This window comes from Convolutriloba macropyga, chromosome 10 (assembly GCF_964194025.1).
Source record: "Convolutriloba macropyga chromosome 10, txConMacr16.3, whole genome shotgun sequence".
Lineage (NCBI taxonomy): Eukaryota > Metazoa > Xenacoelomorpha > Acoela > Convolutidae > Convolutriloba > Convolutriloba macropyga.
The window spans coordinates 16,983,251-17,006,131 of record NC_134477.1 but is presented as its reverse complement, the minus strand read 5'-3'; the positions used below and the strand labels follow the sequence as shown (position 1 = coordinate 17,006,131).

At 37.8% G+C, this 22,881-nt stretch overlaps 2 protein-coding genes across 2 annotated transcripts in view; one reads left to right on the top strand and one right to left on the bottom strand.

Moving 5' to 3' along the window:
* LOC142348326 (guanine nucleotide-binding protein G(I)/G(S)/G(O) subunit gamma-12-like) overlaps nucleotides 1-22,881 on the top strand; it is a 390,191-nt gene that overhangs the window by 183,581 nt on the left and 183,729 nt on the right. The gene's annotated exons all lie outside the window — the stretch shown is intronic.
* The window catches only part of LOC142348777 (uncharacterized), a 51,231-nt gene that overhangs the window by 10,739 nt on the left and 17,611 nt on the right, over nucleotides 1-22,881 (bottom strand). Inside the window, exons 5-11 of the mRNA XM_075400276.1 lie at nucleotides 20,685-20,793; nucleotides 20,253-20,431; nucleotides 19,137-19,446; nucleotides 13,271-13,543; nucleotides 9,915-9,998; nucleotides 7,941-8,063; nucleotides 6,174-6,305 (exon numbers count right to left, since the gene is read on the bottom strand). Of these exons, the coding sequence (XP_075256391.1) occupies nucleotides 6,174-6,305; nucleotides 7,941-8,063; nucleotides 9,915-9,998; nucleotides 13,271-13,543; nucleotides 19,137-19,446; nucleotides 20,253-20,431; nucleotides 20,685-20,793 (1,210 nt within the window). The remainder of the gene's footprint in view (nucleotides 1-6,173; nucleotides 6,306-7,940; nucleotides 8,064-9,914; nucleotides 9,999-13,270; nucleotides 13,544-19,136; nucleotides 19,447-20,252; nucleotides 20,432-20,684; nucleotides 20,794-22,881) is intronic.

The following is a 22,881-nucleotide window of genomic DNA, read 5'->3' as shown; positions in this document are numbered from 1 at the left end:
CTGCTATAAATGAATTAAAAGAATTGGCAATGAATGCGATGCTACTGTGCAACACCTGTGTAGAAAACAACGAGCAAGATAATTTCATCAGAGGACGCGCGCTAGCAAGTGTCTCTGAAAAACTGGAAAGCCTTGACGTAGGTGAAAGGTTAAAGAACATGGAAAAGCGACTAACGGACTTAGTCAATTCTAAAATTGGAGAAGCAATGACGACCACTTGCGACAAAGAGGAAAAAACATACGCAGCTGTCGTCGCCGTGGACAAAACCACGAGGGGGAAACCCAAAGGAGCACAAAATGCGGAGGCCCAAAAGTCAAATCACAATATCAACCAAAGTTTCAGAATCCAAGGGTTAAAAGAAGACCCATCGAAATCTAAAGCCGAAAATTTTGTCCCAACGAACTCCTCATTCTGAAAACAAGACGTCAACTACTCGACCAAGGCGTTCCTCGAGAGAAGTTGCGAATTCGAAATTTGGAGCTGTTCAATGACGGGAAGAAAGTTCACTTATCTGAGAAAACCGAGTCTGCATGACTAGGTTTCCTCAACAATCTTCAACTCAACACACGAAGCCTGGTGAACATCGACCGAAGAGCAAAACTTGCCAATGCAGTCCAAATAGCGGACTACACTGTGATATGTCTTTGCGAAACCTGACTGAACGAATTGATCAGCGACTACGAACTACTTTTAAATGACTACAACATATATCGAAGCGACCGTAAACTCTTGGGAGATAAAAATGCCCACGGGGGTAGCCTCATAGCACCGAAAAACTCTTAACTCTGAGAAGATCAATGCGGATCTTCCCGATTCATACCTAGCCTGCAAAATTCAACTAGACAGATCTGAAGTGATAATAAGTTCGTTCTACAGCCCAACAAAAGGCAGTGCATACCGATATAATATCAACGATTTCCAAAAACTCCTTAAAACCATTCCAAAGTCAAAACTGGCCCTAATCTGTGGCGACCTGAACTTCCCGGATGCAAACTGGAAAACAGCAAGCAGCTCTAACGAAGAGAGAAATCATCGAAATCTGACGACGCTTTGTTCAGTCAAGCCATTGAACTTCCGACCTGTTCAAATAACACCCTTGACGTGGCCTTCTATCTCAACTGTTTTCTCTTTGCCGAAAAGGATCAGTCCTTCCCCAGGACATACGACTGCACTGATCATGATGCGATCCATCTTTCGATCGAATGCCCATTAACTGAACCGAAACCCGATCAGGAGTTTTGGAAACGCTGACTACGATGGAATGAATAAATTTCTCAAAGACAACCCGCTCCAACTTATTTACCATACAAACGTCAACGCAATGTGTGAAGAATTTAACCAATATGTCGACAAAGTGGTTGAGACATATGTACCTCGAAGAACCAGACATCGCCAAAGACTCCCTCCATGAATCTATGCATTAACGTTAAATCTTATGAAAAAACTGAAAACGCAGAAAAGGCTCCTTGAAAGGAAACTAACGAGCTATCGGAAAGCAGCAGTCATGAAGCTGAAGAACTTGGTAACCGAGTCAGCCGAGGCAGACAGGAAAGGCTACCAGGAGAATTTAATGTCCACAAGAAACACCGACGTTAAATTCAAACATCTGAAAAGTCTCAATAAATCTCCCAACCTTCCGAAGCAAATCGTGAGTGGTCATAAAGTGAGCACCATTGTCCACGAACAAGTCGACATTATAAACGAGTTCTTCCATTCAATTTTCTCTCCAAAACAACCATTCATCAATTCTGACATCAAAACCAAAAATCCTACATTGACAAACTTTAACATATCGGTTGAAACCATACATTCCTTCGTGTCCGGATTGGACATCACTAAATCCAGGGGCCCAAATGGACTCCCTCCGGACTTCTTCAAGAAAACGTCACGACAAATCTCGGTCGTCCTAAATAAGCTTATGAAGGTGATAAAGAAGCAAAGAAGGATACCTGACACATGGAGGACAGCCGCTGTGACGCCAATCCACAAGAAGGGAGACAGACGCTACGTACAAAACTACCGTCCAGTGTCCCTACTGAACACAGAAGGTAAAATCCTGGAAAAGTGCATCTACGTGGCTCTTTACCACCACTTTTCCACTTTCTTGACAAAGCACCAGCATGGATTTGTTAAAAATCAATCTGTTTTCACAAACATGATTACTTTCCTGACAAAGATCCACGACGCACTCGATAACGATCCAAACTCAGAAGTTATTGCGTTCTACACGGACTTCTCGAAAGCCTTCGATAAAGTACCTCATTTCGAGCTATTAAAAAAGGTTGCAAACATTGGGGTAGGAGGATGTCTCCCACAAATTCTAATGGACTGCCTAAGCAACCGGAAACAGTTCGTCAGAATCGATAAAACATGTTCCTGTGTTCGAGACGTTGATAGTGGAGTGCCTCAGGTCTCACTACTAGGCCCGCTCCTGTTTCGCATCTTCATCAACGACTTACCCGAAGCGCTAAAGTTCACAGGCCCATTCATCTTAGCAGACGACCTGAAAATCCTCGCGATTGGAAAAGATCATTGGACCATCCAGGAAGACCTAGACAGCATTGCAACGTGGGTCCGATCAAACAAGATGGAGCTGGCACTGTGCTCAGATAACATTTCGAGGATAACATTTCGAGGATAAAATATGCTCAGATAACATTTCGAGGAAAAAGCGAATTTTCGATATTGTGGGTGAAGATTTGGCAAATGCAAATACAGTAAAAGACTTAGGAATTCACATCAAAGATGACCTGAGCTGCAGTAAACATATAGAAGAGCGACTCAGGAAAGCTAACAAAGTACTGTACCTTATCAGACGAAACGTCGCAGTACCAGTTAAACCATTCATCAAACTTGGGCTTTACAAATCACTAATCCTACACGTTTTGCTGTACGGATTTACCTGCATAAACCCATCACGAAGCGAGCTACAAAACCTCGAACACTTTCAGAAGAAAGCAGTGAAATGGATCACGGGAAACAAAGGAGTGACTTACATCAGTCAACTTCGGCTGCTCAACATTCTCCCCTTGCCTATGTTTCTCCAAGTGAGCGACCTACTTCTACTTGCGAAAGTCATGCATGAAAGCTCGCACTGCATCGAACCACCTGACCTCACCAGCGCCAATGGACGCACAAAGGAAGTCTTTCGGCTACAAAAAACAAGAACGGAAAAAGCTAGAAGCGAATTCACCTTCCGAAACTGCAGACTGGCAAACCGATTAGAGAAATATGTTGAAATCAGTAGACCTTATAGACTCAAGAAGAGACTGATAAACCTAATGTGGGAGTTTGTCAATAAACTATTTTGCGATAAAAACGTCTGCACTTGGCAAACCTTTTGCGACTGCCATGTATGCAGAAATAAATGGAATCTATTTTAACAACTGACGACTGGGCATAAATCAGCCCTGCAGCAAACCCGCTGCGAATCCCCAACAACAACAACAATAACAAGAATCGCATACATTGACTAGTAAGGATCCAAAAGAATTGTACACAATTCTCTATAAAAAGTTTAAAAATCGTCGGCCATAAAGGTATTCCCGAGAAACTTTTGAAAGCAACGCACAAACCGGACAAAAGTGTTTCTGGAAACTGCACTTCAGAGCGAGCTGTTAAAAACAAAGGATGGAAAAATGGAATACTTAATTGTACCCTATTAAACGCCGCTCAAAAACCTTTCTAATTCACTAACCAGCTACTTGCCTCTCCGCATTCCACAGATAATGTTAATGAAAGTTCCCGACCCTCTAATTCACCAAACGTTTAACACTAAAACATTTTCGTTCAACGCTTGAATATTCAAGGTTGAGAGACTTCCTCATAATGACAATTTTCAGCAGACAACAATCTTTCAACATCAAGAACCGTTTTCAGCAAAGTCTCAGAGAACTCTGGAACAAAAACCCTCAGAGAAATAAAATAATGGTAGTACGGATTTAACATTATGATTAACAAATTTAATTTCAAAAAACATCGTGAACAAGCCACTTACTATACAATTTGCGGTTCTCTGGAAAAATTTCAGCATAAAGGCAATTCACTGGACCTCCATCTTCTAAGGTTGCTTAGATGTAGAAACAAATTCAGAAAGTTAAAATAGAATGTGAAAAAAGATTCAGAACGCAATTGAAAGATGAGATTGACTATTGAAAACATAAGAGCAAAATGTTTAATACAATCAGCCATCATGTCACACAAAAGTATATTGATAATGTTGAAACCGCAATAAATGAAGATTTCACAACTCATCAAAAAATTGAGCTTCAGGAACTGCGTAAGGCGCCGGCAAAATTTAGTTTGTGGAAGTGAACTATCCAATTTAGTTTTATTGTCATCACTGGACTACATTGCCTGAGGATCATTAGATGTAAAAACAGATTCAAACCGTGAAAATCGAGGATTGAAAGATGACATGGATTGATTGAAAACAAAAGAGCAAAACGTAAAAAAGTTTGTGTTCAGTCATCATGTCTCACAACAAGTATATTGATAATGTTGAAAAACCAATAACTGCATTTTCGGCGTAAATAATTTTTTTTTTCTAAAACTGCAGTATTAACGAACCGAGAAAGAACTCATGCATCTGTGAATGTCTAATTCGCGAACTGGAAACAAAAATCTGCTATCCAAACGAGAGAAGTTGGCGTGCTGGAAGTATATTTTTCGTCCATTTTGCTCCCCTCTTGTAAAATTTTCTCTGAAGGTCTTTTTTTTCAAAAATTCAAAATCATTGAAATACGCAATTTAATCTTGAACTCTTCAACATCCATCGCACTATCCATAGATAGGAAGCACATATGATCTTAAATGATAATAAATGGGGACCACAAAACAAAAGTAGCAACAAAAAGCAACAATAAAAACTTCCGAAATCTTCAAAAAGGTGACAAAGTCAATAAAGTTATTAGAATACTGAAAACCTTGAGTGGATTAAAATACGACTAAGTAGCGAAAAAAAAAACAAACTAGAAGTATCATTAATGACTAAGCGACAGAGCAAAAAACAATAAAAACTGACAACATTTTTAGTAAGAAATTAGATTACCTCACAAATGCCTAATAAAAGTGGCGAAAACCATTAGTTCTGAACAAAATTTTTCTATTCATCAAAATGTGACAACTACGTAAGGAAACTAAGTCACAGAATTAAAAAAACGAGACAAAAGCGAAAAATCCAAAACACGATAACACTTTTTGCCAAATCCGTAAATACTTCAATAGAGAGCAATCAAGACAAGAAAAGCAGCGAAAACAGCAGTCAAGTTGCCGCAAGTGGAAATTTCGCTCTCAGAAACCAAAAATCTGTTTAAACACTCACTTCACTTTAAAGTAGTTTGAAACAATTTTAAGCCTAGAAATTACTCGCTTTTCGCTCATCTTACTTCCTAATGTGACTCCGATTTGACTTCTCATTGACAAGAAAAGGTCGAGAAAAGTCTGAACAGATCTTTAAAAACGAGCGCCATCCAATTCAAATTCTTTGAATTGTAAAAACCAAGATCACCTCAATATAGCTACGTCAACTTACACCTCAACTTACAGCTTCGCAGCTATAATAGAAGTTCGATCTCACTGATATCAACCACTTTTTTGAATACACATGTACACAACGCATCTATAAAAATTAAAATAGCAAAATTTTAACTACTGCTAATTTTGAAGGCAGTCCATCTCTGCTTCGGTGTCAGGACAAAATACCCAATGCCAAAATACCCAATGTGACAAAATACCCAAAATATACCCAATATTTTATTCTAACGTGGAAACTATCAGAACGATTATTTAGCATAATATTTAATTTGTGCAGTTGGCCATGCCTCGCGGGCCATGGCCATGCCTCAGCGGCCCGTGGGACTTGATATGAAACTATCACTACCGAACATGGGATTACACTATCAACTTAATTGAGAAAACATTTTTGTAATTTCGAATGCTAATTTGCAATAGGATTATTGAACGAAAAGATCAAAGGGAATAAATTGGGTATAATGGCATTGGGTATTTTGCCACATTGGGTATTTTGGCATTGGGTATTTTGTCATGTAACCCTCTGCTTCAATTGGTAGATAATTGCACCAAGATTGTGGATGGACGGGGTCGGAACATAATGTGCCAACACACAAGCGTTTTTTTTGCGCATTTAATATTTTCCTCGAATTTCTCTCACCTTGGGGTTTGTGGCATTTCTTGTCAGTCTTTCGGGGTCTAAAAGATGGTCCAATCGGTGTTTGATCTTGGCCACCGGGATGAAGTTCTTTACTTGGGACACACTTTTAGTCCCTATCAACACTGACAACACCTACAACGAGCAACAAATAGATTGCGAATGTTATAGTTCAGTCCATTGCGCTTAGTTTCAGGTTCTAAAACACAGCCAGCAGATTGCCGAAATAGAGTTAAGTGCCGTACAATATAGAAAACAGCAGTTAATGAACTGAAATGATGGAGTGATGGATGCAATCCATGACTATTGAAAAATTGTTTTTTTTTTATTTTTGAACATAAGCCACTAACGTACATAAGCCACGACTTGAACATAAGCCACGACTTGCTCTCAAACGACTGTCGAGCGGTTGGCTTTGTTAGCAGCCCGCTGGGGCTTAGGGATGCTATCTTTATGAGGGGGGGGGGTGAGCGCTAGGCGGGTGGTGGGGTTCAAGCGATGGGGGAGGGAGGGGTAGGGTTGGGAGGGCCGTACGAAGGGGGTTCAAACCACTAGCCGGAGGAGGCAGGACAGGTTAAGTGTTGGGGGTGACGTGAGGACGCGTGGGGGGGGGGGGGTTCATAGGTGGTAGGGGGTCGAGTCAGGGGTCAAATTTTTAAGATTAGGAACCACCCTTCAAACCATGAAATTGTCTGCAAAAACAGTTTCATTCAATCATATACTCAGAGACGAGTAAGGCGTAAGTCTTTGAGAGAGTTGCTCAGCCACTTAATGCCGTCCGATCACTATATGTTCATCCCACTTTTGAGGACAAAAAGTCAAAATGGTCGGACAAAAAGTCAAAATGGTCAAACAAAAAATCAATCAAGCGAAAAATCGCATAAAAAAGACCACCGGAATAATAAAATTGCTACATTCGTTTGAGAGCAATTAAAAACCGATTTGTTTTGCTCAAACTCCGAATTCCTCATTTCATTTCACTACCAAAGCCCTGATTTTACCAAAATGAACGTCAGACGACAAAACAAACCCAAATGTCGCCCCAATATAGTGCTAGCAAAACTAGCCGAATGGGCGTTTAGCCGACAAGGAAAAAATGCGAAAGTTAGCCAATAGTTTTATCATTATTTTTCAAAAAACCTCATTGGTCAGTAAATCTGTAGTTCGGTGGACCATTATCTTTGGTGTGCTGTCGGATGACGCTCCACTCGGCCTATCCGTGGCCACACCCCCTGGCGGGGGAATGAGAGGGGTGGTGGGGTTTCTGAGTGCACTAGTTACGCTAGTTGATAAAAACTGGGCCGTATATTTGCCCGCTTACTGTATACTGTTTTAAATTTGCCAATCAGAGCTTCAGAATTAATCAAGTAGCGCATTTTTTGTTAATTGTCGAGTAAATTACTCAATTTTGGTTGTCGGCTAAACGCCCTTCGGCCAATAAAGCGGCCACCCCCCGAATATATAGCTACACTCTATATATAGCTTACAGCTCCGTACCTATTAACATTCAGGACATTCGCGAAATGAACCAAATAAACAAGATCATTGAAATGAAAGATGCTTAACGTGCTTAGAACAAATTCTAAGGATAAACTAATTAAAATTTCAGTCAAACCATCGCAGAAAAAAACTCCAGTAATTGATAATAGTGGAGCTTCGCGGCTAATAAAAAAAGACTGGCAGGACTAATATAATTGCTTCAAAAACTTCGTTTGAGAGCAATTAACAATTGACAATAGTGGAGTGTATCTGTCTACAGTAGATAAATACCTCTAGATCCTTTATGCCGTATCTCCTTGCACACAGAAGGAACATTTCCTCTTCACTTGATGACCAATTCACTGACTTGGGTCTCTTCTGTTGGTCACTCAGCAGATACATCAGCTTCGCACACTAACACACAAACATTCTCAATGGCAAATGGATCAACTAGATTCTCACACATCGACAAGGAAATTTTTTAACGGAGTCCTATTTCAAGGTTAAAAAAAGATTGCCAGAAAATAGCCGCAATAGATTTGTAGACCGGCAGTCTAAAAAAAAACAGTAAAAAAGACAGACCAAAAAAATTCGTCTTTTCATTGAAGGCTGATCTGCTATATTTTGATTAAAAATCTGTATAAGTTATTGCTGCCTCTATTAGCTGATCTCAAATAACCTTCATTTAGAGTGACACACACCCATTTGACCTTATCTCTTTGAATTAAAGTAAATAAAAGTCAATTTCAAAGTGAGGAAGTCATTTTTGAGAGTGAGGTAAGTCAAGTGTGACCAAAAATTTAATCACGCGCATGAACAAAAAAACTCGCTCCACTACGAGCGAAAAATGACGTCACACATGCAATTCAGTTGAAATTGCATGAACGAATGAACAAAAAGTGGCTGTGACGTCATATGGTCGTAACAAAAATCATGAAGACGAAATAAAAAAAAACATAGCAGGACAAGTCCTGACGTACAATTCAAAGAATTTTCATTGACTAAACCGAAAACTAGACCTAGAACGGACTATGAATGGATTGGAAAAACCACTTAGAAAAAAAATCCGATCCAAAAAATCGAAAAAACAGTAAAAATCAAAGTGAAATTGCCGCATGTGAACAAAAAACCACTAGCGAGAAAGCAAATTTTTGTTCAAACACCGTTTTCTCACTCTACTTTAAATTTGGAGCGAAAAAATTTCACGCTGCAAAACCACTCGCTTTTTCGCTCCACTTCCTGTTTCGGCGTGAGCAAAATCACTCCTCCAATTTGACTTCAAAAATCATGAAAATGTGTGAACAGATCTTTAAAAAAAACATAGCAGGACAAGTCCTGACGTACAATTCAAAGAATTTTCATTGACTAAACAGAAAACTAGACCTAGAACGGACTATGAATGGATTGGAAAAACCACTTAGAAAAAAAATCCGATCCAAAAAATCGAAAAAACAGTAAAAATCAAAGTGAAATTGCCGCATGTGAACAAAAAACCACTAGCGAGAAAGCAAATTTTTGTTCAAACACCGTTTTCTCACTCTACTTTAAATTTGGAGCGAAAAAATTTCACGCCGCAAAACCACTCGCTTTTTCGCTCCACTTCCTGTTTCGGCGTGACCGAAATAACTACTCCAATTTGACTTCAAAAATCATGAAAATGTGTGAACAGATCTTAAAAAAAGACAGCGCCCCAATACAATTCAAATTCTTTGAATTGTAAAAAAATCAAGAGAAGGCGAATAATAGCCCCAGCTATCGCTGTGCGGCTATTAAACACGTCAATTGAACATTGTTACATTGCAAATGAACGCCTTTCAGTAAGACGTACACTATGAGGCTTCTGTGGTCAACAGTGACAAAAACATTAATTAGCTTAAAATTTATTTCTCGAACTTCTTTATTTATTACTCAAAAACTATTGTGAGACCGTTTCTCAAGAGCCATCTAAACAACGAAAGCTAGTTTCCGATTTTTCTTCTTAATCCGCAATTCTTTATGCGAGGACCTTTCAAGATATTAGTTTTGAATTTTGACTTATGCCTAATTGATAAGCTATTAAGAGCAATCTTTAACAGTGAAAAAAATGAGTAAATTTACAATAGTACATGTACAGAAAAGTAACGAATGGAACTGCTTCTTCACCCTCCCAATCCTCCCTTTTCATTGTTTTACAATCAAATTGTCCTAACAATTTACGTGTGTATCAATAAGAACATGTTTTAATCATAATCTGCAGTAATTAGGTGTCGAGAATTTGCTACTTACTTTTCGTGAGCTACGCAAGTGTGACAGATCTCTTTGGTAGCTGTTAAGAACTTCCCAGTTCGTATTCTGTTTCAGCTGCTGCAGCTAAAATAGCAAACAAATCTGTTGTACACGAGCAAAGCATTCTTTGCACAAATTGATAATTGAAGCCGCAAAATTTTCGATGTAAATCAGCCATATGCCAGCTAATTTTTGCATTCAATATCAATTTTTTCAACCCATCGATTAATTCAACTCTAGTTCAATTCAATTCAAATCGAGTTCACAATTGTAACTACAAAGCTTATAAACGGCAGTCTTCCTATCTATACATAACGAAAGGTCAGGTCTCCAAAACGATAAAAAAAACTAATTTCAAACAACAAAAAAAACGGAGACGGTATAAACTTGAAAAAGAATACAAAACTACTAACAAAAGTCGAAAAGGGGGCAAATCACAACAGCTCAATATGAAATCCTAAAGTCTTGAATGATTGAGATAGTCAATATTGCTTCCAAACGTACATTTACTTGTTAACATGATTTAGAAAAACCAATTTCTGCGGAGAAATTTTTAAAAACAACACTTAAAAGGTGCACCTGATCAAAAAAAAATTCAGATCGCTAAATTATCTTTCTCGCCTAGTTTTTTCACTCTCTCAAAAATGCGGCATGTTCAGCAAAGCTTCTTTCTCTTCGCTTTGCTCCTCAATTCGTCCTTCTATTTGACTATACCACTTAGTTTCTCACGTACGGTTTTGACTTTTACATCCTGTTTTAAATACGAACAAAAATTTATCGATCAAAAAAGACGCACCACTAACTCCTCTTCGAGTGTTAAAACAGAACATAACCGACTAACGCGGGGTAAGAGGACAGTAAACGACAGGCGAAAGGTTGGGTTAGTCAGTAGCTGCTGCGGTTAAGGGAAGCTAGCTTTAGCTTAACTGAAGGGGCTTGGGGTGAGCGCAGCGAGAAAGGGATGCAAACCGGGGGCTGTGGGTTGGGGAGAAGTTGGATTCGTTAGTACCTAGCAGCACAGGTTAGGGAGGCTAACTGAAAATATTCTGTTTCGGTTCCCCAGCTTAGTGGGCATATGATTACCACGCCCCTAGGCGCAAGTTGCTATGGAAACCATAGTAACGCACTATATAATTGTAATTCGGGTAAAAACACAAGGGGGAAGCAAAAAATAGATCCGACTAGCTTTTGCTTACTTGAGGCGGTAGGCTGAAGATGTAGGGGAAGGAGGAGGAAGAAGAGAAGGAGGGAGGGAGAGGAAGGAGGGGTGAGCGAGTGTTCGGGGTTCCTGGTGGAATGAGGTGGATAGGCGAGGGAGGTTTTGATGTGGTCGCGAAGAAGTGAGGGGGGGGGGGGGGGGTGGTTAAATAGTGAGGTGTCAAACTCTAAGAAACACATTTCATATCATGAATTTTTGTCTCTTCGGCGAATCGCACAACTAGAGACTAGTGAGCCATAAGTCTCTTAGAGAACTTAATATCCTCCGGGCTTTACATGTTAATCCCGCTTTAAAGGACAAAAAGGTAAGAAAGAAAATCGGTCAAGTGAAAGAAAAATCTCATAAAAAAGACAACAGGATTAATATAATTGCTACAAACTTTGTTTGAGAGCAATTAAAAACCAATTTGTTTTGCTCAAACTCCAAAGTGAATACCATGAAATTGTCTTTGAAAAGTTTCGGTCAATCGCATACTTAGGGACTAGTAACGCGTAAGGGCTCTAAGAGAGGTACTCGGCCACTTAAAGTCCTCTGAGCGCTACCTGTTTATCCCATTAATGAGGACGAAAAGTCAAACGGGTGAAACGAAAAATCGGTCAAGCGAAAAATCCTATAAAAAGACCAGTAATATAACTGCTAACCAACATTTTCGTTCATTCCCATACTTAAAAAAATAGTAAGGCGTAAGGCTCTAAGAGAGCTGCTAAGCCACTTAATAACCTCCGGGCTTTACCTGTTTATCCAGTTTTTGAGGACATAGTCAAATGGGTCAGTCGAAAAATCTATCAAGCGAAAAATCTATCGGACTAAAGACCACAGGACTAATATGATTGCTACAAACTTCGTTTGAGAGCAATCAATCACTATTACTCTTTCCCGGTCCTAAACACAGCAAACCAATACAATTAAATTCTCTGAATTGTAAAGAAAAGGAGAGCGACTTTGATAGGCTGACGGTGGCTTTAAAAAACTAAACCGAAACAAAATTTTGTGATGCTTAAAGTTCAGACTGGCGCGCAAAGTAGAGTTTCTCAACTGCACAACACTAACTGTCACTTTCAATTACTAGTAACGCTGTCTAAAGCTTGCTTGTTTTGACTTATATTTGTTTCTTTAAAGAAGATCTGGTAGCAAAAAATCACGGTTACTAAGTAAAGATCACTTCTTACAAAGCTACAAAAAACACTATTAACATAGCCGGCAGATTGCCAGAATAGCTGCGAAAGAATAGACCTGCGTGCCATATAATAGAGATAGAAACAGATACAGATCTAAATTGAAAAAAAATCGACGCCGCTCAAAAAACTAGGTAAAAAACATTCAGCGATAAATTAATTAAGCTTGTTGAAATTCATTCCGCAGAAGCCTTTTATTAGGGACCTTTACTGTACAAATGAGTTCCTTTGACCTTAAACAAATTCAAATTAAACTTAAGTTTTAAAGTGCAAAAGTCATTTTATTGAGTGAGGTAAGTCGCGTATGATCAAAATCTAATCACGCAAATAACCTAAAAACTTTTGCTAAAACGAGTGAGAAATGACGTCACGCGCGCAAATGCCGTTAGTGAGAGGAAGAAGTCATTCAGAAAATTTGACTTTTTCAGCTTTGCTGTGTGAACAGATGTAGAACAAAAAAAGAGCGTCAGACGACGAAACAAAAAAACATAGCAGGACAAGTCCTGACGCACAATTCAAAGAATTTTCATTGACTAACCAGAAAACTAGATCTTGAACGGACAATGAATGGATTGGGAAAACCATTTAGAAAAAAAATCCGATCCAAAAAATCGAAAAAACAGTAAAAATCAAAGTGAAATTGCCGCATGTGAACAAAAAACCACTAGCGAGAAAGCAAATTTTTGTTCAAACACCGTTTTCTCACTCTACTTTAAATTTGGAGCGAAAAAATTTCACGCTGCAAAACCACTCGCTTTTTCGCTCCACTTCCTGTTTCGGCGTGACCGAAATCACTACTCCAATTTGACTTCAAAAATCATGAAAATGTGTGAACAGATCTTAAAAAAAAGACAGCGCCCCAATACAATTCAAATTCTTTGAATTGTAAAAAAAACCAAGAGCACCGCAATATAGCTACGCTCAGCTTACAGCTTCGCAGCTATAAAAATAAAAAATCATACATGTTTCTGAAGAGCGACAGTCTTCCCATTTAACCTCCTTCTGTACTGCTCCCAATCACGTGACACTTCCACCAAGTGACACAACTGCTGGGTATTTAATCGCATCCCGTCATTACTCGACTGAGAAACATTGTTAGCACTGGTGCTGGTGGTGCTACTGGCAGAAGAAGAGGTACTGGATGTAGCATTTGGACCATTGGTAGCAGCATTAGCACCGTTTGCAGTGGCTGTTGACGCCGACGATGTTTCGTCTTCATCGTCGTTCAAGGTGACCTTCAAAGGAGAAACGGAACGTTAGCAGAGATCTTAAGACTCGATCTAGTAATTATATTGGGTGACTCGCATTTCTAATCATAATTTGAGCTAGCCAATTATGGGGTTAGATATCTGGCATCTAAACAAATTTTCTTATTTTCCGTCGGTCACATTTCCGGAGAATGCAAACGCTTTTGAAGATGATTTGAACGAAAGATCAACTGACCATCACAACTTACTTAAATTGATTTTCAGTCATTCTCTCAAAAGTTATTCAAAACTGTGGAAAACAACAAACATAGCAGGCAGATTGCCAGAAAAAAGCCGCAAAAGCTTTGTAGATCAGCAGTCTACAAAAACAGTAAAAATTACCCTTTTCATTGAAGGATGAGATGTTATATTTTGATTAGAAATCTGAATAAGTTATTGCTGCCTCTATTAGCTAGTCTCAAATTACCTTCATTTAGAGTGACACACATTCACTTGACCTTGTCTCTTTGAATTAAAGAAAAGAAAAGTCAATTTCCAAGTGAGGAAGTCATTTTTGATTGTGAGGCAAGTCACGTGTGACCAAAAATGTAATCACGAGAATAAACAAAAAAAACCTAGCCGGAAGAATTCCGGGAACGACTCGAAGTGAAAATCCATTTAACGCCATCCAACTACTCATCAAACAAAACGTGCCTTCACTAAGTTATGATTATCTTGAGACAAAACCATGAAACAAAAAAGTAAAAAGAATAAAATCAAATCTGTTAAAATATGCTAAAAAATCTGATCAAACTTTGCAATAAATTGAGATCCCGTAAAAACTATCTCTGCCAAAATAATTCATCAAAACAACTAGTACTTAAAAAAACCACTTATGTGAATTTTGAAAAAATACTTTAGGCTAAATTATGAAAACATACCCGGCAGATTGCCGGAAAATAGCCGCCGTTGATTCCAATAAGCATGATTCGGATTGACAGAATACAACATTTTGAAAAAAAAAGATTTTTGTACAAAAACATTTTTTAAGTCCGATTTAATTTGATGGCATTTCGTAGTTGAACATAACGTACTTCTGTTTCTTAGAGAGAGGCTACAGGGGCTACTATCAGTACCACTAAGCATTAGAGATGGTAACTAAGACTTATAGGAACGATGTTCATATAGCGGGCATCTAAAATTGGGCTTTATGGGTTTATCCCGTTTCTATTTCTGACTTCAATTTTTTATACTGACTTTGTTCATTTTGAACTGCTTTGCTGAGCAGCTGATGCTCAAAATCACTTTTAGCAGAATGAGAGAAGAGAGAAACTAGCCTAGAGAAGTCAAAAAGATATCACGCAAAATGTTGAAAAAGCGGCAAAATGAGGTAAAGCGAAACATTTTTTTATTCGACGAAGTAAAACAAAAAAATAGGAGCGCTATAATAGCCGGCTGAGAAGATGAGGCGGCTATTAAAAAAAGAACAACTTTCTTAAAAACAACTCTTAAAAACAACTTTCACTAAAAAACTGGAAAAGTTACTAAATTTTTTAATATTTCAAAAGCATATAAATCCAAAGAAAAATTCCCTTCAGTCAATAGGGTATCCAGATGCTCGCAAAACAATAGGCAAGTCATAATAGGCTAAGAAGTTTGCTAAAACCTAAAAAAAAACGAAAAACTGTAAAAAAAATTAAGAATAGTTCCAATTTTCGCCATTTTTTGTCATATTTCTCAACAAAAATTCTTACCCACAAAACTGCAACCAATTGTTATCATAAACTTGCTCAAGTAGAAGGGGTTTCTTCAATTCCCATTTGAGCCAGTAAAACAAAATAATCGTCAAAAAAACGCAAAACTTAGCCCAAAAATCAGCAAAATACATTAAAAACCTCTGAATTATCATAAAATTCATATGAATTTCAAAAATCTTCAAACCACTACCGAAACCAGCCTAAAATTAAAACAAAATCATAACCAAACCTCTTAACAAAAATAAACGAAAAAAAAATGCTTCAAAATGCCGCACGTGAACAAAAAAATTTCGCTCGCTTAGAGACAATTTTTTCACACATCAATTTCTCGCTCTCTCAAAAACAGCGGTATGAACAAAAACCACTCTTTTCGCTCCACTCTTCACTTTTATTCAGCACCAAAATCACTCCAAATTTTTTCACGTGTTTCATTTCCCGCTTCAAAAATTACTCCAATAAAATTGATTTAAAAAAAGGACTTCAACAATCCTTTTCGAGTCGTAAAAACTCGTTCCACTAAGAGTGACAAATGACGTCACACAGGCACTTCAGTTGAAATTACATGAATGAACAAAAAGCAGATTGAAGTGGTTGTGACGTCAAACGGTCGTAAAAATCTTGACAAAAAACAGCCTGCAGATTGCCGGCAAATAGCCGCGATAGACGTTGGTGACCTTCCATGAATTGAATCAACTAAAGAAATAAGACAAATTGACCACCAGTCCTTTAATAGACCAATAGCCTTTTTTGGACTAGATTCGGACTGTCATTTTTATGAGGCACATACGCTCTATACGGAAAAAGACAACAGAGCTTTTTTAAATTTAATCTTTCGAAATCAAAAACTAAAGACTCTAATACTCAAGAATTAGGGCATAAACGCTTGGCATTACTTAGATGCACACTAGTGATCTTTAACTAATAAATGTTCATAAAAATTTATTACATTAAGTGAGTTCAGAAGTCATTTTTAGCGAGGTAAGTCACGCAATTGACCTAAAAGCAGAATAAATGACGTCACGCACACAAATTTTAACTGCAAAGCAATAGAAGTCACTGAAATTGAAAGTGAAATCCAAGAAGTCAGGTCGCAAGAATCATCGATGGAGACGACGAAGACAACAGGTTAAGTCCTGAAAAAACAACAGGTTAAGTCCTGAAATACAATTCAAAGAATTGTATTAAACTATGACCTGACAATCATTTACTCCGCTTTAAAAGGCAAATGAGAGCTGTTAGTAATGGGACTAAGCAATAAAACATCACAAAAACAAAACAAGCAAGACTAAAAAATCAATTTTTGCTTTTTGCAAAGACAGGATCAACATCAAAACAACTGCTATAAGCTATCTATATTCCTCTATTTCTCATTAGCAACCTGTCATTAAATGTCGACGAGTCCTCTTAGTATTAATATTAAATGTAGGACAATTATCCAAAAATCGCAATAAAACTCGCTGAAACTTTTTGAAAACACTTAGTATAAAAGCCACAGAACGCAACATCTACTGACCGATACAATTACATCAATAAATTTAGTCCTCAGTGATCACCGTTGAGACCATTCATCAATTAGATTAAGTGATAAGACATCAATGAATAACAATACTAGCAAAACTAAAAACTAAGATTTTTTGGAACGAACAACCATATAAATCACAAAAAGCCCAAAGATATGAACTGAAATGGCTTGCTTTAACTGAAACCCTTTTTTAGCAACCAATAACACCTGTAATTAATAAGACTAAGAGTTAAGATGAAAAAGTTGAAAAGAAAAACTCGCAAAACTAAAAAAAAAGTCGATAATTATTATTGAAAACAACGAGTGTCAAAGTCATAGAAAGCACTAGCTTCGAAAAAAACAATCAAATCGATATGCTTAACCAATATTAGCAGCACCAGACCTGTCTCCAATGAGATTAAATAAAAGACATCGAAAGTACAAAAGTTGCAGAACAAAAATTTATTCGAAAATTTTTGAGAAAAAATAATGTCAAAGTCATGAAAAGCACTAGCTATTAACTCGTGCCGTTAATTGGATTCTTTTACTTCTCTTTAGCAACCAATCAGACCTGTGATGATGCTAAGTGGTAAGACAACAGAATTTTAAAAAAAAGGAGACAAAATCTAAAATTCATTAATATTTCATGACAAAAAATAGTGGCAAAGTCATAAAAAGTTTTAGCTGCCCTTTAATGAATTCAAGCAAAGGCAAATAGGCACAATTAGAAAACATCTGTACCGTCTTAAAAGCACTGAAGGAGAGGAAACTCTGAAAACAGAAGTCAAATTGTCGCACCAAAGAAAAAACCTATCTCAAAAACCGCCAAACTGTTCAATCACCGATTTCACAATGCACTTTGAAGGTATTTTGAAAAGTCACGCCTCAAACCTACTCAATTTTTTGCTCCCTTTACTATTTCAGTGTGACCAAAATCAACACTCTAATTTGACTTCACAATATAGCCGACTAAACGTCGGACGAATTGCTCTCGAACGACTAGTGGGAGCTCTTATCAATTGCAAACTGCTTCAGTCGGGCGGGAGTGGGGGCAGGAGGGAAGGAGGGGAAGCCTAAATGGGACGAAGAGGTTCAATAGTGGGCTTCAAATAACCACATTAGAGGTTAACATATACCACTATTAACATTTAAAGTAAAAAAAAAGACACCAGTTTTGGCGCACTTTTCATTTAACTTTTAGTATTAAATTGCCGCCAATTGAGTTCAGCTGCTTGAAATTGTGATTGAGAGAGAATTTTAGATCACGCGAAACGCAAAAAGTCAACGGCGTAAAAGTCACTTGAAAAGTCAAAATTGTCGAGCGAAAATTTTGCATTAAAAAACCATAGCCGTTAAGATACCGGAAACGACTCGAATCGTCGTGCAAAATAATCTTTACCCTAACTTGGACAAAATCAGAATATCGAAAAACACACTAGAAATAACAAAAATAGTAGACCAATATAACATAAAAAGCGTTAACATTTTTTTCAGTTCAGGGGTGTGGGTAGGTAGGTGCTGGTGGGGGGGGGGGGTAGGTAGGTACGAGGGGGGTAGGTACGTTGGGGTTGGGGGGGTGGTGGTAGGTACGTTGGGGTTGGGGGTGGTAGGTACGTTGGGGGGGGGGGTAGTTTTTTGGGGGACGGGGTAGGTAGTTAAATGGGATCAAATTTTCTCAAATTGACCTCTTCACCTTGAATTACAGACTGTTACCAATTGCTATACATTATAAACTAAGCTATTGTTAAAGTCCAATGTTCGAAAACAGAAGTCAACAATCAAAAACGGAGGTAAAAGCTCGAAAAGAAAGAAGTCAAAATTCAAGTCATGAACAAACTTGCTTTCTGCTAAAAAAAAAACCTGTAGAATATCAATATTCCTCTTCGAGTCGTAAAAAGACGCACACGTTTACAATAATTGCTATTACCTTTGTTCAAGAGCAATTAAAGACGTGAAAAAGTCGAAAAAAGCGTGAAAAGATCTTAAAAAGACAGCGCACCAATACAATTCTTTGAATTGTAAAAAAAACCACGAAGTCCCCAATAATAGCCGCTATCGCTTCGCGGCTATTAAAAAAACAAATGAACACCAATAGCCCCACTATCGCTGTGCGGCTAATAAAAACGTAATTGGCAAGGCTTGTGTTTTCAAAGTCAGAAGTCGTAATTGATTAATCGCTCGTAATCAATCGATTGCTTTTCACAACGAGATACCAAAGGACCTCTAAGGAAAACATCCTGATAAGATTTTTTTAAAAACAAAAAGTGTGATTTTGAAAGACATAAGCTTAAGAACGCGGACAGCGTCTGATAAAGTATTTTAAGCCCAGTTTTGCAAGAACTCATAACAAATGAATTTTCTTGTCACAAAAAATGTCACAAACCCTTTCAATTTCCTTGCAACTCCGCTTAATTCCAGCTTTAGTTTCCTTGCCCTGGTTGTCCTTCTTATTTCTATCATTTTCGTCGTTGTCCTCATCATCATCTCCGTCCAGATGTATCAGGTCAGTGACTTTTCTCTTGAGCAAAATTCTCTTGTTAGTGCTCAAATCAAACATCGCAGTGCCACCGAGTGACTTCTTGGAATCTTTACTCGATTGTGAGCTCTCTTGATGAACTTCTTGCTGCTGTTGGTCAAGTTTTCGTCGCTTCAACGCAATCAGAAACTCGTCGTCTTCCGAGTCGAACCACCAACTGAAAACATAACCGACTAAACGTCGGAAGAATTGCTCTCGAACGACTAGTGGGAGCTCTAATCAATTGCAACCTGCTTCAGTCGGGGGGCGGGAGAGGGGAGGGGGAGCCTAAATGGGACTAAGAACTTCAATAATGGGCTTCAAATAACCATTAGAGGTTAAGATATACCACTATTAAGATTTAAAGTGAAAAATGGCACAAGTTTCGGTGCACTTTTCATTTGACTTTTAGTATTAAATTGCCGCCAATTTGAGTTCAGCTGCTTGAAATTGTGATTGAGAGAGAATTTTAGATCACACGAAACGCAAAAAGTCAAGGGCATAGAAGTCACTCGAAAACCGTCAAGCGAAAATTTTGCATAAAAAAGACACACACGTTTACAATAATTGCTATGAACTTCGTTCAAGAGCAATTAAACATCCAATCTACACTTAGGTGTCCAGATTTTATGGGAAACAGCTACATATGATTGGCAGCGCAAGTAGAAACAACTTAAAGATGGTAGAAACAGCTGAACAGTCAAACAAAAGCTGTGTAATTTTCTTAAAAAACTTGTAGGTATAGTCATTTATAATTTCGCAAACACCAACTTCTTACATAAATATGAACCTGAAAGCGCAAGCAATGCATTCCACTCCTCGTGGCACCTCAGCTTTCGCATAAACAATCATTCGGGCTCACGCCAGATAAACAAAATTCTTCGACCAGTTTTTATGTGCCACTTTTGCGGCCGTGCACTTGAAAATAGCTAAATCAATGTTGCATCTATATGTAACAACTAAGAATTTGTCCCCAATGCCCACCTCAGCGTCTTATCTTTAGACGAGGACGTTGTGTTGTTATTCTGAGTGAATTCCTCTGCCTCTTGTTTGCCTCCTTTCTCTTCTTTGTCCTGTTTTTGTTGTCTTTGCCTCTCCAAGTAGAGATCCATCACGGTGGAATGAATAGGTTGCCTCTTCCATCGATAGTAGTAGTCAACAACCTGAAACAAACAAGATTATCCTGTACCTCATTTCGTTTTTTTGTTATTCATTTCTTTCGCTCTGTTTTATGAATTTAAATTTGCAACATTAAACCCGGAATCATCAAAATATCCTAAAATTAGATAAACTTTGGTCATCCCCCTTTGAATAACTACACTTGTGGTTCAGTATATATTTCGATTTTTTTAAAAAAAATAAAATCAGTTTGATTTATAAAAGCGATTGATATTATTTACTTAAGTCAATCATTACCTGTCCTACACTTTTGTGAGGTACAGCCTCCTGCAATCTGACAAAATGTTTTCCGTGCAGCTTGAAGGCATTTTCAAATGATATCCTGTCATTCTCACACCACCACCACCTGTGAATGTTGAAAAATTAAGGTTAATTTGATAACGACCCCCATCACATCCATCAAATCACTTCCAGAATAGTTAGCGAGCGGGCTTAACAAGGTTTATCACAAATTTCCAAAGATCCGGCATCGAATTGCGACAGGCAAATCTGGCCCGAAGTGCAAAAGCAGCGAATCTGTTTTCTTCTCTTAATACATAAGCGAAAATCCATATTTATTGCATTTTACAATTATAATTCTACAACAAGGATTTGAAAGCATACTTCCAGAATAGTTAGCGAGCGGGCTTAACAAGGTTTATCACAAATTTCCAAAGATCCGGCATCGAATTGCGACAGGCAAATCTGGCCCGAAGTGCAAAAGCAGCGAATCTGTTTTCTTCTCTTAATACATAAGCGAAAATCCATATTTATTGCATTTTACAATTATAATTCTACAACAAGGATTTGAAAGCATAATCCGGAAGACAAAGACAAAAAACTGACCCGTGATTTTGTATCACTAAAATCAACAAAAAGGCTCGGCAATGTGCATTTGCATATAATATTCTGAACCCTCTCAACAGCAATTCTTCACCGAAAAGAGCGCAAAAGGCAAACTTCTAAAGAAAAACATAGCCAGCAGATTGACGGAAAATAGCTACCGTTGACGCGCTTGATGCACATCGGGATTGATACCGAAAAAGAAAAAAAGACAAATTGACCAAATTTTTTTTTCAGTGTCGAAAAGTGTTCTAATTTGCCGTGGAGTTTCTGTTAGATTCTACAAACATGCTTAATTCAGCTTCTAAACTGAAAGCTATCAAGCTTAAAACAAATGTCAGCTACCAATCACTCTCATAAACTTTGATAACCTAAAGCGCTTTGACTCAATCACAGGGTTTCATTGGCTTATCCCGTTTCTTTTGATTTTGCTCCTTTGACATTGACCGTATTCACCACATTGCGTAATTCAATGTTTGAAATAATTTAAAATCCATACAGTTGAAACAGTGAGTAAAGTAAGTCAGAAGTCAAACGTCAAAATCGTGAACTATGTAAAACGAAAAACGTGATCAAAAAGTAAAGCAAATTAAAAAACATTTCAGGACAAGTCATGGCGTACAATTCAAGGAATATTCGTTGAATCAACAAAAAACTAGAACGGACTATGAGTGAATTGGGAAACAATTTTGAAGAAAATCAGAAAAACTCTAGCGAAGAAGCGAATTTTTGTTTGAACACCCTTTTCTCACTCTAATTTGAAAATAGAGCGAAGAAATTTCACGCCGCAAAACTACTCGCCTTTTTGCTCCACTTCCTCTTTCGACGTGACCAAAATCACTACTCCAATTTGACTTCAAAAATCATGAAAATGTGTGAACAGATCTTAAAAAGACAGCGCCTCAATACAAAGTCTTTGAATCGTAAAAAGGAGAGCGCTTAAATAATAGCCGTTGAGAGGCTGACGGCGGCTATTAAGAAACTTATTTGACATTTCATTACTAAAAAATCATACATTCCTTTCAGAACTTTTCCCAGTGATTGAAAGCAGAGATAACAACAATTCTAAAATAGTAAATTGAGAACGACACGGAAAATTGAAACACTTCTTTCTATGTAGTAACTTTCTAATGAAGATCAACGGGTTCAAACACACAAAAAAAGTGTGTGTAATAGATTTACGCATTAGATGTTAATAAAGGATATGACAAAATAACCACATAAAACGAATTTTCGTTCGTTTATTCCTGATTTTCCGCCAAATATAGCACTAAAATAAAAACATAAACCAGCTAACGCCACAAAAATTGCTCAGGCACGATAATTTATCAGATGGGGCTGCAGCATAGATAACTTGTTATGGATGCAACAAGCAAAAAAAAATTCTGACCAAGGTGGGGATCGCACCCCGCCCTCCGGAGTAAGAGAAAAGAGACCAAACCATTAACCACTTCGCTAACAGGTATTTGTAATATCTTATCTTGCAATCACTTTTCTTCCACCAACAGACTTTATTTCGGAATACAAGCAAATTAGATGGATAGTCAAAATCTGAACAAAAGATTTTTTGGAATGAAATTAGTGTTTATCAAAAATTGGTTCAAAATAAGAA